This window comes from Heloderma suspectum, chromosome 1 (genome assembly GCF_057233095.1).
Source record: "Heloderma suspectum isolate Gila_16-S chromosome 1, 16-S_ref, whole genome shotgun sequence".
Taxonomy (NCBI): Eukaryota; Metazoa; Chordata; class Lepidosauria; order Squamata; family Helodermatidae; genus Heloderma; species Heloderma suspectum.
The window spans coordinates 152524503-152540225 of NC_139458.1; the positions used below are offsets into that span (position 1 = coordinate 152524503).

Genomic DNA, 15723 nt, shown 5'->3' on the forward strand with positions numbered 1-15723 from the left:
TCTACGGGATTCTTGCCCACAGTAGTAGATATGATGGTCACCTGAATTAAATTTGCCCATGCTTGTCCATTTTATTTCGCTGATTCCCAAGATGTCGATGTTCAGTCTTGCCATCTCATGTTTGACCACCTCCAGCTTACCTTGATTCATTGATCTGACATTCCAGGTTCCTAAACAATATTGTTCTTTACAGCATTTTCTTTTCACCACCAGACACATCCATAGCTGAGTGTCCTTTCGGCTTTGGCCCAGCCGCTTCACTCTTTCTGGCACTACTTGGAAATACCCTCTGCTCTTCCCCAGTAGTATATTGAGCCCCTCAGGTCGGAAGGTGTCCATCTTCTGGCGTCATCTCTTTTAGCCTTGTGATACGTTCCATGGGGTTTTCTTGGCAAGAATACTGGAGCGGGTTGCCATTTCCTTCTCCAGGAAGGATCCAATGGATCCAAGAACACCTTCAAGTTGTGTACCTAATCTTTCAAAGCAAGTGCACCCCATCCGGAGCATGTTGCATTCGTAAACCTGGGTCAGCCTGCCTACTGACAAAAGCATCTCTATCTTATCAGACTTGAACCCCAGTTTATCCACACACATTCAGTCCCTCACAGCGCCTAGGCAACAGTTCAGGACTTCCACAGCCTCCCTGGCATCAGTTGAAAGAAAAAGACCTGCCTCAAAAGCAGATTCAGAACAGATAAAAGTAAGCCTTCACACAGCACACAGTTAAAACTATAGAATTTTTACTACAACATGTTGTGATAGCCACTAGCTTGGATGGCTTTAATAGGGGATTAAACAAATTCATGGAGGATAAGGCTCTCAATAGCCACTGATAGCCTTATCCTCCATGAATGTGTCTAATCCTCTTCTAAAGCCATGATGGGTATAGTCACCTCCAGTCCCAGAGGCTGTGTGCCTCTCAATACCTGTTGTTGGGAAGCAAGAGCAGGAGGGTGCTACTGTGCTCATGTTCTGCTTATGAGCTTTGCATGGGCATCTGATCGGCTGCTGCAGGAACAAACGACAAACTGCTGGACTAGACAGTCTTTGGTCTAATCCAGGACAGCTCTCTTATGTTCTTCAAGGGAAAGCATAATACTCTATATCTCTTCAGCTGCAATTGCAGGTTCAGTTTCCTGTAGCGACATTTTCTACATCTCTATAATGAAGGTTTCAACTAGCTCTTAATATACAATCTATTTTACAGAACTTTTTAAAGATTAATCTTAAAGTGTTATAAGTTCTCTTTAGTTCATTCCTTATGCGTGTATGAGAAATGGAAGCGAAACAAAGTCTCTATTTAGGCACTATTGCTTTCACAGCAGGGCCAGCAATAAATGTATGGGGGGGGGGGAGTTTAATAGGAAGCAAACATATTTCATGGAAAATGGTGCCTTCATGAAGAACATGGAAGCTATGATGACTGAATATAGATTTCAGGGTTAGTACCCCACTCCAGCAAAGGAGATACATTTACAGAACCAATTTTTGTACAGAGATTCCTTGCCTCCACCTTCCCAAACTGGAAGGAGTTATGTATTCAGGCAAGAACACCCAATGCAGTCCCCATTCTTCATAGTATAATGTGTAGATGGGAGGGCATATTTCCATATAGATTATAATGCAGATATGAATGCATACCCCAACCGTTTTGGGGTACATATGGATCATTATACACTAATATATTTGGATCAGGTCTAGTGTGTTCAGCAGTGAAGCCTATAATTTTAATTTGAGATTGCTCTGCAGTCTGAAATCCCATATGTATGAAGTCTGCCCTCTAATGGATGTTTCAAACAAGTGCCTGTTAAGACATCTGCATTTTTACGAGTTTTATTATAGGCCAGGGGTCTAAAATTACCTGCCAGCACAGCAAACCTGTATACAATTCTGCAACCAAAAATCCAATTCAGCATCACAAAATCTCCACATTGCCTAATTTATCCTCACAGGAAACATTCTGGCAAACACAGTTTCATGTAAGGGAAGGAATAAGCATGTTAGTAATGGGAAACAAGTTTATAGGCAATAAGAAATAAACCTGACAGATGTGGAAAGGGACAGGTCTGCATTTGAATGAACAAATTCTAATCTTTGGTAGAGATAAAGAAACTCCACAGCTCTGTAAGTATGTTATCAGAGGAACAGCACAAATGATTAGGCCCTAATGACACCTCCAGTGTTGATTACTTTCCCCAAAGCTTCCAGAGAATATAATGTTAAGAGAATACAAGGGTGGAGGTATTCTTCCCTCCCTCAAAAGCTTCTATAAAAATATACCCCTACTTGCACCCCTGGTCACATAAGAAATCTGAAGAATTTGTATTATGCTGTTGTGCTTCATAGCATTGTTCTAACTCAAGTCTTCAACTTTTTATAAGCCATTGTCACAACACTTTTCTCACCGTTCGTATTCACTGATCTTTAATAAAGCAAAGCCCTACTTTTACCTGAAATTCCTCTGCAAGGTAGTGACTGCTTTCGGAAGCTGCTTTAATCTTTTTCGGGTTTGAAATCCTCTCCAAGCTGCCTGGATTAAGCAAGCTGCTTGATGTCGCCTCTGAAATCAATGAGTCAGAAGGGATCACACATGTTTCCATTGGGTACACTGACAATATTAAGACATTTCCCCTACCCCATGTTCATTTCAACAATGCCTCTGGTGGAAAAAGTGTCAAACCATTTGTCAGAGCTGTTCCTGGACAAGTCCAAACTGATCTGCCTGCTTCCAGGTAATGTGTCAACTTAACATGGTCTAGATGGAACTAAACATCCCTTGGCTAATGCCTCAGCTTAAGCTCTTTGAAAAATGCATGCTCCCTGTCCCTCAGCATTAGTGGCCATCTCCTGTTTGTAGAATTGTCAAGCTGAGACCTGGAGGTCCCCGCTGCACCTTTATATTCACTGATGAATTGGGAAAAAAGTAATCAGAGTTCCCCCCCCCCCCTTTCAGGTATGCCACACAGGAGCACTTGCTACGGCAGGCTAAAAAGCAGGAGGGAAAACAAGCAGGAGAAGCCACTATGGCTCTCCCAGGTCAGCAGTGGAGTTAAGAAGGTACAAGGAGAATCTCTAGGCTGCAGCGTGTCAACTGCACATATCTGCTTGAAAAGGAGTAAACAGACTCTCTTCTGCCACTCCAGTACATTCGTACAGTTAACAAGCTATTAAGGCAGGGCTTTGGCTAGTATCAACATAGTACTGAAGGGCAAGTTATCTGTACAGCACTTCCTCAATTTGTTGTGCCACATTAACTCTCCCTGCACATATGAAATACAGACACAAGCAGAACAATGGTGAAACAGTGGCTAGATTAGCTGTGCAAAACACCATTATTGGCAGCGTCAAAATACTGAAGGAATTTTCAGGGTGTCCCCCCACCCTTTTTAATGTTACAGGGTAGAATGATTATGATATGACTCGCTGTTACTTCTAGAACTGGGTGGGCAACGCATTTCCTTTGTTTGTTCTTCTATTTCTTTTGCTTTCTAATATGGGTTCAGGCTCAGTTTGGGAACGGTAAACAGCTTTGGTTGCCTTGGCAGATGATCAATGCCAGGAACTGGATAGGGAGATTGCATCTTTGTTGGTTCTGCTTGACCTCTATGGCTTTTGATACTGTCAACCAAGGTATCCTTCTGGGATATGCTGTAGGGACTGGATTCGGAAGCACTATTCTACAGTGGCTCCAGCCTTGCCCAGCCAGGTGGTCACAGAAAGGTGGTGCTAGGAGACTGCTGATCGACCCAGCATGGCACTTCTTATATACTTAACCCAGTGGCCTTTGCAGTTCCACGGGATTCAATCTTGTCCCCCATGCTGTTTAACATCTACATGAAGCTGCTGGGGGAGGCTGCCTGAGGATTTGGAGTTGGGTGTCCTCAATACGCAGATGACGCCCAGCTCTCTCCCCCCACCCCTTTTTTTTCCTAATGCCAAGGAAGCGGTGGGAGCACTCAACCACTGTCTGGGTACACTGATAGTTTCAATATGAGCTGATAAGCTGAGGCTCAATTCAGACAAGACAGAAGTGCTTCTGGTCAGTATGAGTGCTGATCCAGGCTTGGAGATGTGCTGGATGAGGCTGCACTCTCCCTGAAGGACCAGGTCCACAGTTTAGAGAGTGCTCCTGGAGGCCCAGGTGGTGGTTGTAGCCACGAGTACCTTTACTCGGCTTCAGTTTATGTGCCATCTGCGCCCTTTCCTGGGCCATACAGATCTGGCCACGGTCACTCATGCCCAGGGCACATCCAGATTGGATTACTGCAATTTGCTCAATGTGAGGCTGCCCTTGAAGAATATTTGGAAACTCCAGCTGGTGCAGAGCACAGTAGCCACAGTGGTTTCCGATGTTTGCTTTTCAAGACATATTGCTCCTGTTCTTTTTTCATTTGCTTCCAATCAGTTTCCAGGCACAATTCGAAATGCTGGTTATTACCTATAAAGCCCTACATGGCTTGGAACCAGGTTACCTGACGGAGTGCCTCCTCCCACAAGAACCTGCTTATGCACTGCATTTAGCATTTGAGGCCCTGCTCCATGTTCTGCCACCTTCCAAAGTATGCTTGGTGGAGACATGAGAGGGGGCCTTCTTGGTGGCAGCACCAGACTGTGGGTAGTGTCTCGTGGAAGAGATTCAGCTAGCTTTCTCTCTTGAGTTTTAGGAGGGCAGCAAAAACTTCTTTTGAATTCCACTGTGCTTTCAGTTTGTTTTAATCTCCAGCCATAACAATGTATTTTTAAACTAACCCAGTTGTTTTATGCCCTTTTCTCCTGCTATTTGAATTATTTAATTGATAGACTGTATTTTACTTCGTATTTTTAATCCAAAAACTGCCTTGACAGCCCTTTTAGTAGGCATTTTCTAAAATAAATAATATTCACGGGGCATTTTTTTTGTCAATCGATCATTGGACGTATAATGAACAAGTGCTAGCTGGAGGCTCTGAAAGCTACAATAATGCACTGATGAGATCTAGTACAAGCTTCTTCCACCACATACAGGACTCAGTAAAACTTCAAGCACACCTGCATTTTGCCAGCCTTGTAGTTTTCCAAGCACAGCAAATCCAAAAGCTGATTGAGGTTCCTGTCAAATCCTTTGCCAGTCCACTGCTTGCTTAGAAGAGTTCGTAGTCCTTAATCAGTAAGACACACAAAGATAAGCATGCTGCTTTGTAAGAATCAGCTTGCTTACCATACAGACTTTCAATGATAAATTACAGTTGCACATGCAAGAGCAGGCAATAGTCTGAATTGTCCTTGCCAAACACATGAGTGGCAAGAGAGATCCAAAACACCAAGGAAGAGCTGATACAATGAATGGTGGCAAGTCCAGATTTGCCTCTGGCTGTACACTTAGAAAGCTTTGATACAAGAACTAGCATAATGCAAGCTTGCAACTGCATTTGTCATGTTTGTATCTAATCTTTTACATGTGCACATAAAAGGCATATGGGCATGCCATTAAAATCCAGTGTTGAAATATTCCTAATATTGTTGCATCTTTGTAGATGCAATGGAAAAATACATTTTTTACCCTTAGGCAAAGAGAATTTACTAGTCCTATTTAAAAAAACCCACCAACACCAAATTAAAAATGGTACAATACTCACTGCAGTTAGTACCATGCAGGAAAACTAGGAGCAATTTCAAATATAATTAAATCTCAATTAATTTGGTTTAATATAGAACCTTTCTTGGTTTAATATAGAACCTTTCAAGGCAACTGTGTTGACTGAATGGACGTTTGCCTTGATAAACAATGCAGACACTTGGCTGGCCGGGGACACTCACTCCAGATAAATATGAAGGGGCTACACTATGCTTATCAAAGAGTAAGTGCTTTCAAATGTCACAAATGTCATCTGGAATTAACTCAAGAGTTAACCATACCTACAGCTAAACTGGAGTCATTTTGGAAAGCTCAGGTATATTAGCTCCGCTAAGTGGCATTGTAGAAGAAAAAGTTATTTTATCACTTGTCAGTTTCACGGATCTACAACTTGGTTGGTCAATTTCAGTTTCGCTACACCCCGAAAAAGACACTGCCTTTCCCATCCAGTGGGAGTAGTGTGAGGTTAGGTGTAATTATTTTAAAAAATGTTCCAGACATTGAGGTGGATCCAGACTATGCTAGGTGAACTCCCACTGAAGTCTGCATCCAACCCATAGTGTTTTACTTCTTAATTTATACATTTAATACATTTTACAATTGATTCAGGAGTGCTAGACTGTATAAAGATAACCTTTCTTTTAGAATTACAGTGAAACGTGTCCCTGAAGGGCTCTCCAGTCCCAATCTCCAGTCCCAATTCATTATTCTAGAATTCTTCCCAAATCCAAGCAACCAAACAGAGTGACAAACCTTTGTAGCGGGTAACCAGTGTTGTCACAAGTTGAGCATCAGATTCTGTGATCAACAGTAAGAGTTTTATAGCTGCATTTCCTATGACAGGGTTGGTGGTAGAGGAAAGCTTGTAGACAAGCTCATCTAAAATGTAGTGCAGGGTCTTTTCAGATACTTCAAGCAACACAGCACTGGCAACAAGAAAAGAGATGGAATAAGATTGGAGTCTGCTCAGCGGGGAAGGCGGGAGGATTGTGAGAGTTAGCCCATATTGCACCAAACACTGGAGCAATTCCTTTAAAACCTGACTGCTGTACTCTTTATCTATTTCGTAATGGAACAATACTCATTGCAGTTAGTGCCATGCAAGGAAATTAAGAATAATGCCTAAGGGATTTCTCTTAGCAGTAATAACAAGTCATCAGAAAAATGGGGTACATACAGATTTGCTTGGGTGAAGTCTTGCTATACTGGTTTTCATTAGAGCAAGGTTATAAGTTAAACTGACAAAAGGTTCTCCAGTGATATGAGGACGTGGTTGTTGGTTGGACAGCACTAAATGTGACTTCTCTCTTGAGATAAAAGGCCGTAAAAGACATTCCATCTAAGTTTAGAACCACAGCTAGCTGGTATGGACACAAAGGACTCCTCAAAGTGTATGAAGCTATATGGTATCTGTTACCAGGTTGATAAATTATGGTGACACAGGTGGAGGCTATGTAATGTGTGTGAGGAGAGTTGTCACTTATCACTAGTCTATTACAAAAATATCTAGTAGGGGGTCTTGGCACACATCTGCATTCCATATGGTGGTTCCAACAGCAATGTCAAGTGTTAGCTAGGGGGAAGAACAGGATTTTTCAGATTCAAAATTCTTTAGCCTCATCTGCTAATGTGAAACTCCCACAACATAAGTATATGCCTGAAGATGATGTGCCAACTCTCTACAGTCAATAGAAATTAATCCACAATAAGATATCCAGAAAGGCTGTTGCATTCAGGCCTCTGGGTGCTTGCTATGAACACCATCCAGTTCTAACAGACAATTATATTAATTACGATGAAACTTATCCTGAGCTAAAATAGTGATTAGAAAAGCACTTGTAATTTCACAGGGCCTTTTTCTATGCCTGTAGTGCTCTTCAGCTTTGGCATTATCCATTGCGCACATAAGTAAATTCAGAGTTGAGATCTGTGAATTATCTTGGAGAAGCGATCAGCATTTTAAGATGGCCTTTAATATAAGAATCTTTCAGAGAAATGTTTAAAACAAGATACAATTTAACTGTCATTTACCTGTTGGTCCTTAAAATATTCTGCAATGCAGACATGATCACAGTTGAAGTTTCAACATTATCAGTCATCAGCAGTTGCTGGAAGTGTCTGTTCTGAAGGACTAGGATAAAACACAGGAAGTCTAATTCAAGCAGTGGAAACAAAATCCATGAATTTGTAGTTTTACCAAGGGAAGAAGCCCCTCAACAGCTCTCTAAAAGCAGATCACAAAAAAGAATATATTTGATCAGAAACCACCACACACTTTTCAGCTACAGTGGAACATCCATGTCAGACCTTTCTTCCCTTACCATTTCCTGCTAGTTGAATATGCCCCCCACACAGCCAGCAGATGGCATCAGTTACAGTCCTAAAGCAGCGTAAAAATTCATTTCTCTCTTCATCCTTCAAAAGAAGAAGCAGCAGCAAAAATTAAGATTACAAACCATGAAACATGTACTTTGGAAGTGGTCTTACCCTCAAGGTATAATTACTGAACAGGGTAGCTGTTTTGAAGCCCCCATGCAACGGTGAAATGCAATGTTATGCCAGTGCAGTTGGGGAATTGGGAAGAATTTATACTGGGAAAGGAATGGGAAATTGAATCCTCTGTTGGCTACGGTTGGTTCCACAATCACAATGCCAGTGTAATATTATACCTGGTTATGGAGATAACCTTCCTTAATAGTACCCATCAGCAGTGATGTGAGTTTTCTCACAAAGTTTTCCTACATGCATATCTGTCCCATGCCCAGCAGCTCAGTGTGCAGTGAGGAACAGAAGGGGGTGACAGAAAGAAGGAGAAAAGGCAGCCCTGCCCACTTCTGGCTGCAGCCCCATCCAGCCTGCAAAGGAAATGTGGCCCTTGACAGAAACAAGGTTCCCCACCCCAATCTAGATCCATTTCAATTAGGCTTCAGACCCGGTTATGAGATTGCCTTGGCCCAATGGGGCTGGACCCGATGGTCTTATAGGCCCCTTCCAATCCTACTATTCTATGATTCTGTGATTACCTATGCTGGAAGATAGGCAAGGATACTTGCCTGTCTTGTCACAGGCGCATTCTTGAGAAGACACATAATGGATAGCAAATCCATGAAAAATTACTCCAGCAATTCTTCTCATTCTCTCTTGGGAATTTTGATAACAAAGCTAATTCAAGTGCATAAATATTTGAAAACCTGTATATTTGACATCAGCATTCAATAATATACAGTTGCGCTATTTGACATTTGGAATTAGTTGACAACTGATTCAGTAGTTGACACACAATAGATGTTCTGACATTCAATAGCATTTAACAAATACTACTTTATGTACTGATTTCACACATTCTTTAAACAATCAGGAAACATTTCTTTGAACAGGTGACAAAAAACAGGTTAAACTGCAAATCCAGAATCCAAATGTCAAGGTTTGTTAGAATGTTCAGAATTTAGTTCTAGGATCAATTGGGTTTTCCTGAAGTGTGTGCCTACAACAAGACAGACAATATACTTTCAGTTTATGCAGCACTATTTACTTTATTTACTACGTTCTACTGCCCAATAATTGAAGTTCTCTGGGCAGCATACAATGGGCAGCAAACATACAGTATAAACATTAAAATAAAAAATAAAAATGGAACAGAACAAAACCAAGATAAAACTAGCAGCAAAGAATAAAAACTTTACATCATTAAAACAAATTAAAACCAGCATAAGAATAGTGTATAAGTATGGGCCACATTCAGCTTCCTAGAGGGAAATTCTATTCATGATGTATGAGGTTTTTAGCAGCACTAAAAATCAATGGACATTTCTGACATGATCTTCTGATAGAGGTGCCTAGCAGTTTTTATGGATACATACTCCTATGAAGAATGCAAGAGTAGCCATAAGATGGGCGGGCTCCTGGATATACCATCCACTCACCCAAGTATCCCTACATACTTTTTTCCTGGCACACTATTTTTTCCTTCATTAGTCAAAGACCTAGGGCCATTTTTAGAATAGATGTTCCCCTTGTCCAATGATCCACCTCTTTAAACCCAGTTTTGTTTTTGCTTTTGATAGCCATCCAGTTAGCTCCATAGGCCAGCCATGCTTCTGATGTGAGAGCTTCCGCTATTGGGCAGTATAGAAATATAATTAATAATAAAATATGATGCATAAAGTCCATGCTGGGCGGGGGGGGGGGGGAGTTCCAAATAAAGCACTTTACACCATTAGAGCTAATGTAAGTCATATTTACTGGATGTTTTCTAATAAAGAAAAGTTTTGGAAATCAATTCTTAACCACACAGAAGAAATGACCAGACACTCTAATGCTATTGTTTGGTTATGAAAGATCAGTAGATCCAAAAGAGGATTATCCATCTTCTTGCAACAGCTAGGATGTCTATTAGTTAAAACTGGAAAAGAACATGCTCCAACAATCTTAACATGGTCATCGTGAACTTGGGGTACTGCGTATACGATCGGATTAACTAATTTTGTTGGTGTAACTGAAGGCAGACAAATCAGTGATAAATTTATTGAAAAATGGGGTATTTTTGTTATGTTTTGGAATTTGAAGGTGCAGGATTCTGTACAATGATATGTAGTATTAGGGGCAAGCTTTGAAGATCTTGTGAAAAGAATTGTTTTGTTCGTATTTTCTGGTTCTGAGAACAAGAGCATTAACTTTCTGGTTTTTCCTTTATTACAGAAATTTGCAAACAAGTATGAGCGGACTGAAACCACTTGAAATTATATGTTTATTTAAGTATATGCATATCTTTAAAATGCAAGAACAAAAAGCACCAATACCAGAATATTTGCGTCGGCAATCTTAACAACTGCATACTTGCAAGATTGGAAGCAGGTCTAATGACAGTTATAATTCTGCTGGTTTTTTACTTTTATGTTCAATAAATTATTAGTGAATGCATGTAGTAATGCATTTGTAACTAGTGTAGGTCCAGGACTTTCCTAGACCCTGCTGTCAAAACATGGTATCATCAAACAATATGAGGGAGCAGAGTCTGCTGCTGTGATACAGCTGTTTTGAGTAGCGACCCCCCAGAAAGCATGCCCTTGGCCTGCAGTATACAAGGTGAATGACATTTATGCCAGGAGATGGAATAAACTACCATCCCCTTCCTGCTTGTCTAAATCAACAGTTCAGCATGTTAATGTGTCAAGAAGTTACAAAAGAATTCCACTACACAACAGTAGGGCTGCCAGCTCAAATACCTTGATCACTCGGACAAATCGTGCTTGCAGGCGCCTTCCTAAGAAGAGAAGGTTGTCTGCAGCAGAAGGAAGTAGCTTATTGTAAAACTCCTCAGGTTCTTCTTTCACCTCAAGACCCACACAACAAAGGCTGAGAAGATAAAACACACACTCGTTTATCTCCCTCGTTTCTCCCTCTCTTCATAATCTGCAGGTAGTGCACTACCCCTCAGGCTATTACACAGCCAGACAATGATTCAAAGACAGAAGGACCGGAGGCAATTCAGGAATGAATGTGTGCAACCATGGTGTATTTTACCTTAGTATCTCTGCTATTTGGGCAGCAGTAGCCCAACCTCCAAGCACCCTTGTATAATCTTGCTTAAGGATTAATAGGCAGTATTGAACCAGATCATAGTAGTATAAATCTTGTTTAATTTTCTGCAATTCATTACTTCCAGGTGGTGCACTAGTTAAAATATCTAGGGAAGAGAAATAAATGGAAATGCTCAAGTTCCTGATTCATATATTAACAAAAAAATGACACACACTTTTCCAGTTGCAACAGGCTGCAAGTGCCGTTCCACTCCAAAAGCAAGTATAACATAAACAAAAAACATTTAGAGAGCAATCCTATGGCCTCTAGACACTGTCTAGAGGCCCCTAGGATTTTTCAGTTTCCTGGCTCCAACCTCAGTGACAGCCCTCGGAGCCAGGAAACTGCTCTTCCTGCCCCCCCCCCCGCCCCCGTAGCAGGTGCGGAGAGAACCATGGTGGCTGCCTCTCTGTGCTAATAAAATGGAGCACACAGAGGGCGAAAGGGGGGCATTCCCCAGGGGTGCGGAGGGAAGGAGACTGTGGAGGGAGACCACTTCCTATGGAGTCTCCAGGCCCATTCCCGCCCCCTCTCCAAGGTCCCGGCTAGCCAGGAATGCAGGGCAGGCGGAGCGCGGAGAAGAGGATCTGATCTGCATAGGATAGTCGCCAGCCTACAACTTCAGAGGCTGGCAACCATCTCGATAGGATTGCACCCTAAATGAACACAGAACCCCAACTACTCCCTCTTTGCCTATCTTATTACTAAAACCCCCACTGTAGCATTGACCTAGGGCAACAGCCTGCTAGGTAATGTATAAAATGAACAAGCTAGACAAGTCATGCCTGTATAAGCCAAGTCTGACAAGGAAGTCAGTGGGATGGCACAGAAGAGAGAAAAGCAATGGGAGCTGTAGGCTTTTAAGAACGCCTTGAAAACATATTACTTTACTGTGGTCTTCTCTTGATATGACTGCTGTTATTGCTGGTTTTATTGTTGGCTTTTATCGTTTGTATGTTTCTATCGCTTTTAATATTTTAACTGTTTTTATGTATTTTATTGCTGTAAGCCACCCTGGGAGGGATTCTGCCTGAAAACTGGTTCAGTTTTAAACTGAAAACTGGTTCAGAAAAAAACTGTTTTTTTTCAGTTTTAGATACTAACATGGTTCAAAAAAGGCTTTGAATAAAGATGAAGAGCATCCACAGAAGGCTGTCAAACAGGACAGATTGTGAGTTGGGCTTCTCGTAATCAGAGGGCAAGAGTTCCTTGTTCTGCTAGAATTAGCAAACTTTGGCCACAAAGACTTCCTTTCCTGGAAAGAAGTCCTGCAAATTGACAGTTGTTCTAACTACACTGTTGCTGTGTTTCCTCCTCAGTCCCTCTTCAGAATGCACCAAAACTGCTTATAGACAGAAAGGACTCTTACCATGGAGGCTTTAAGAGGGCAGAAGTCTCAGTCTAGATGAAATCTAGCAACGTATGCACGGCTCTCAGTTCTTGTCTTGGATCCTTAATCCTAATACCTGCGGCATTGCACCTCTTTTTCTCTCTTTTCCTGCTTTGTTTTTCAGCACCTCATGCTTTATGTAGAATTACAAATTGCAAAGAAACCCCCAAATCTCCCAATCAGGATTAATTATGCAAATTAAATACACTTATTAAAATTATGGCCAGATAAAAGGCAACAGGGAGGGGGGAAAAGAGAGGAGTAGTTTATGTCTTTCTAGAGGGGGAAATATCAATACATGCACAGATGGCCGTTCCAGAAACCCCAATGGAAAGAGCTCCAGCTCTTTCCATTGGGGAATACTGAACCACAATTTCATTTATAGTATAAGAGACTCAACACATATGGTTATTTCACCATTTATCTTATGGTCTTGGGGCTGAAAAGATCTCAACCTATTTACCTTTTAGCTTCAACAGCAATACAGGAATATCCTGATCAGGGCTTTCAGTGACCTGGGCAGCCAGAGACAATATTCTGGTATCCACAGGTAAGGGCTTCATTTCACACATCAACTGCATATTTATAAAAAGAAAGAAGGAAGTCAAACAATTACAACACACTTCATTTCAGTTACAGATGAGAGCTCTGATGTTTTAGAGAATGTGCAGTTCAGTAAAGCAGATGCAGCTAATACAATTCACATTGGGTATCCAGAGGACGAAGTATTCCAAACACAGACCAATTTTAATAGCAAATTCATAGACATAATATAAATTAATAGCCCAAGGTCCCACTCTCTGGCATTGCCAGTTAAATGATCTCAAGTGTGGGAAATACCATTGCTGAAGAACCTGGAGAGCTGCTACCAATCAGAGTAAACAGACCTGAACTAGATGGACCACTGGGCTGTCAGTAGCAGTCACTTCATTATACCCTTATTGATAAGCTATCATTTATGGAGCCATCATAATCAGGTGACTACCTTGCTTGTTAAAGCTGGGACAAGCCAGAAGATGACAACTTAATAACTTTTACAAGTATCAGCATTTATTTGGTCCTATCAACCGATTCTTGAAAGGTTATGGCTAGAAATGGTAGAACACATGGAAGCCAAACAAACAAATGGTTTTATGGCTATTATCTTGAAAAAAGAAGTCACAGCTTGGGAAAAAAATGGGGATAAACATTTGGAAGGAAAAAGAGTAGCTAAGGGATATGAAAAATCTCTAATCCTGAGGTCATAAATGAATGATTAAAGCAAACAAGGCCTTAGGTGGCTTGTATTCTGTATGGAAGTTTGTTTGTAGTGTGATAACACTGTTTTACATTGAGATATCAGAATGAAATGTAGCATACATGTCCAGGGCTCAACTCTAAATTTCTAGTTTCAATACCAGCTTATCCCCCACAACTTCAAAGGGAAGAGAAAAATGCTAAACACAATACAATGTATTTCCCTTGATGACTGAGGCATCAAAGAATGAAAACTAGTGTATGTGTTCAAGACACGCCAGTTCTAGTATGAAATACATATTTCTACTACAAACCTAACCTGCTTGATGCCCCGCAAACCAAAGCCCTATTTGGGTGTTCTCTTTCACATAATTAAGGGTGCAATCCTATACATGTTTAGACAGAAAAAGAAGTCCTACAACTCCCACGCTGGCAGGGGCATGCTGAGAGTTGTAGGACTGTTTTGCTGTCTAAACATGCATAGGATTGTGCCCTAACACTAATTGACATGATTAGCAGTTGCAAAAGCAGAGCTGCACCTACTGTCCCCACTCAAACTATCCATACATTAGAGGGGTGCATCTGGAGAGGAGAGCAGGCTCAATGTAAGTAGGCTCTCAGTGCAATGTGGAACCCTGTGTAATCAGGGCTGCACCTCACATGGTGAGCCTACACACATAGAACAGGCTCCCTTCAACAGATGCCCCCTCTCCCAACACATGGGCAGCCAGGGAGCAGGGATGACAGGGTCAGCAAGCACAGTACTACTCCACACAGTTGTACATCATTATGACTGGACGCCCAAACAGGGCTCAAGTTTCAAGGGAAACATAAGATGTAAACAAAGTTAATTTAAAACAAAACAGTGTGATATTGCTTTTAAGCCCTGCATGTGCTTTTAAAGGGGAGAGGGAAATGTGAAGGTCGGAAGCTACCCCATGCAATCTGATCAGGTAGCTTGATATCAGACCCTATATAACTCAGCCTTGTCTAGTACGCCAGGGGTGAGTAACCCACTGCCCTCAACATGCTTTGGATGAGAATTGCCATCATCTACAACCATAACGCTCAACCACCAGCCACACTGGCTGGGGCTGAAGGGAGCTGTCATCCAAAACACCCGGAGGGCAGCACGTCGCCATTCCCTGACGTACAATGAGCAGCAGCAGCTCTCAAGGGTTTTAGACCAATCTTTCCCAGCCCTACCTGGCAATAGCAGGGACTGAACCTGGGACCCTCTGTATGCAAAGAGAATACAAATGCAGCAAGGCGGTAGAGGATTAAAGCAGAAAAACGGATGCAGGTGTGCATGTGCAGGACGCCATTCTAAGTTTCAAGCACAAACCCGAGAAGGTTGATTCCCGAAACCCTTTGACTGGCTGCGGACGAGGCTTCTCAGACACCGCGCGCTTTATTAGCGTGACGCCACTTTGGGGAATCCTGAAGAACGAACACCTCTCGTCACGACTCCGTCATCCACCAGAAGCCACACCCTCTGACCCTTCGCTGGCCGGAAGGGCCGAGGACGCGCTTACTCCACGGCCTGCTTCAGCGGTGAGGTCACAAAGGCCTCGGCGCGCCCCTTCCCAACCGTCCCTCCGTCCTAATTTGCATAAGAGGCCCGTCCAGCTGGGACCCTAGGCTCCGCTCGAACTCCAGAAGGTGCGGCAGCCCCCGCCCGCTTCCCTACTATTGGCGACGGGCACCCGAAGTGGGCGTGACCAGATAGGCCGCCGCAGCCAATAAGAAGGCCAAGGCTCTTCTTGCGTCGCCTCTTTCTGAGGTACTCTAAGAAACGGAGGGCGGCGCTACGTCTCAACGCTCCAATGAGGAGAAGGCGGTGCGCGAAAGGGGGCGCGTCCTCTGGGCGGGGAGTGTGTGGCGGCCCCGCCCTCTTCTCCCT

The 15723-nt window shown here is 42.4% G+C and overlaps 1 protein-coding gene across 1 annotated transcript in view; it reads right to left on the bottom strand.

The window, feature by feature from the left end:
* The window catches only part of IQCB1 (IQ motif containing B1), a 29798-nt gene extending 14188 nt beyond the window's left edge, over positions 1–15610 (bottom strand). The window contains exons 1-9 of the mRNA XM_084807215.1: positions 15166–15610; positions 13048–13159; positions 11138–11300; positions 10840–10969; positions 7936–8029; positions 7646–7745; positions 6368–6540; positions 5029–5138; positions 2451–2560 (exon numbers count right to left, since the gene is read on the bottom strand). Of these exons, the coding sequence (XP_084663341.1) occupies positions 2451–2560; positions 5029–5138; positions 6368–6540; positions 7646–7745; positions 7936–8029; positions 10840–10969; positions 11138–11300; positions 13048–13156 (989 nt within the window). The 5' untranslated portion in view covers positions 13157–13159; positions 15166–15610. The remainder of the gene's footprint in view (positions 1–2450; positions 2561–5028; positions 5139–6367; positions 6541–7645; positions 7746–7935; positions 8030–10839; positions 10970–11137; positions 11301–13047; positions 13160–15165) is intronic.
* Positions 15611–15723: the final 113 nt, after the last annotated feature.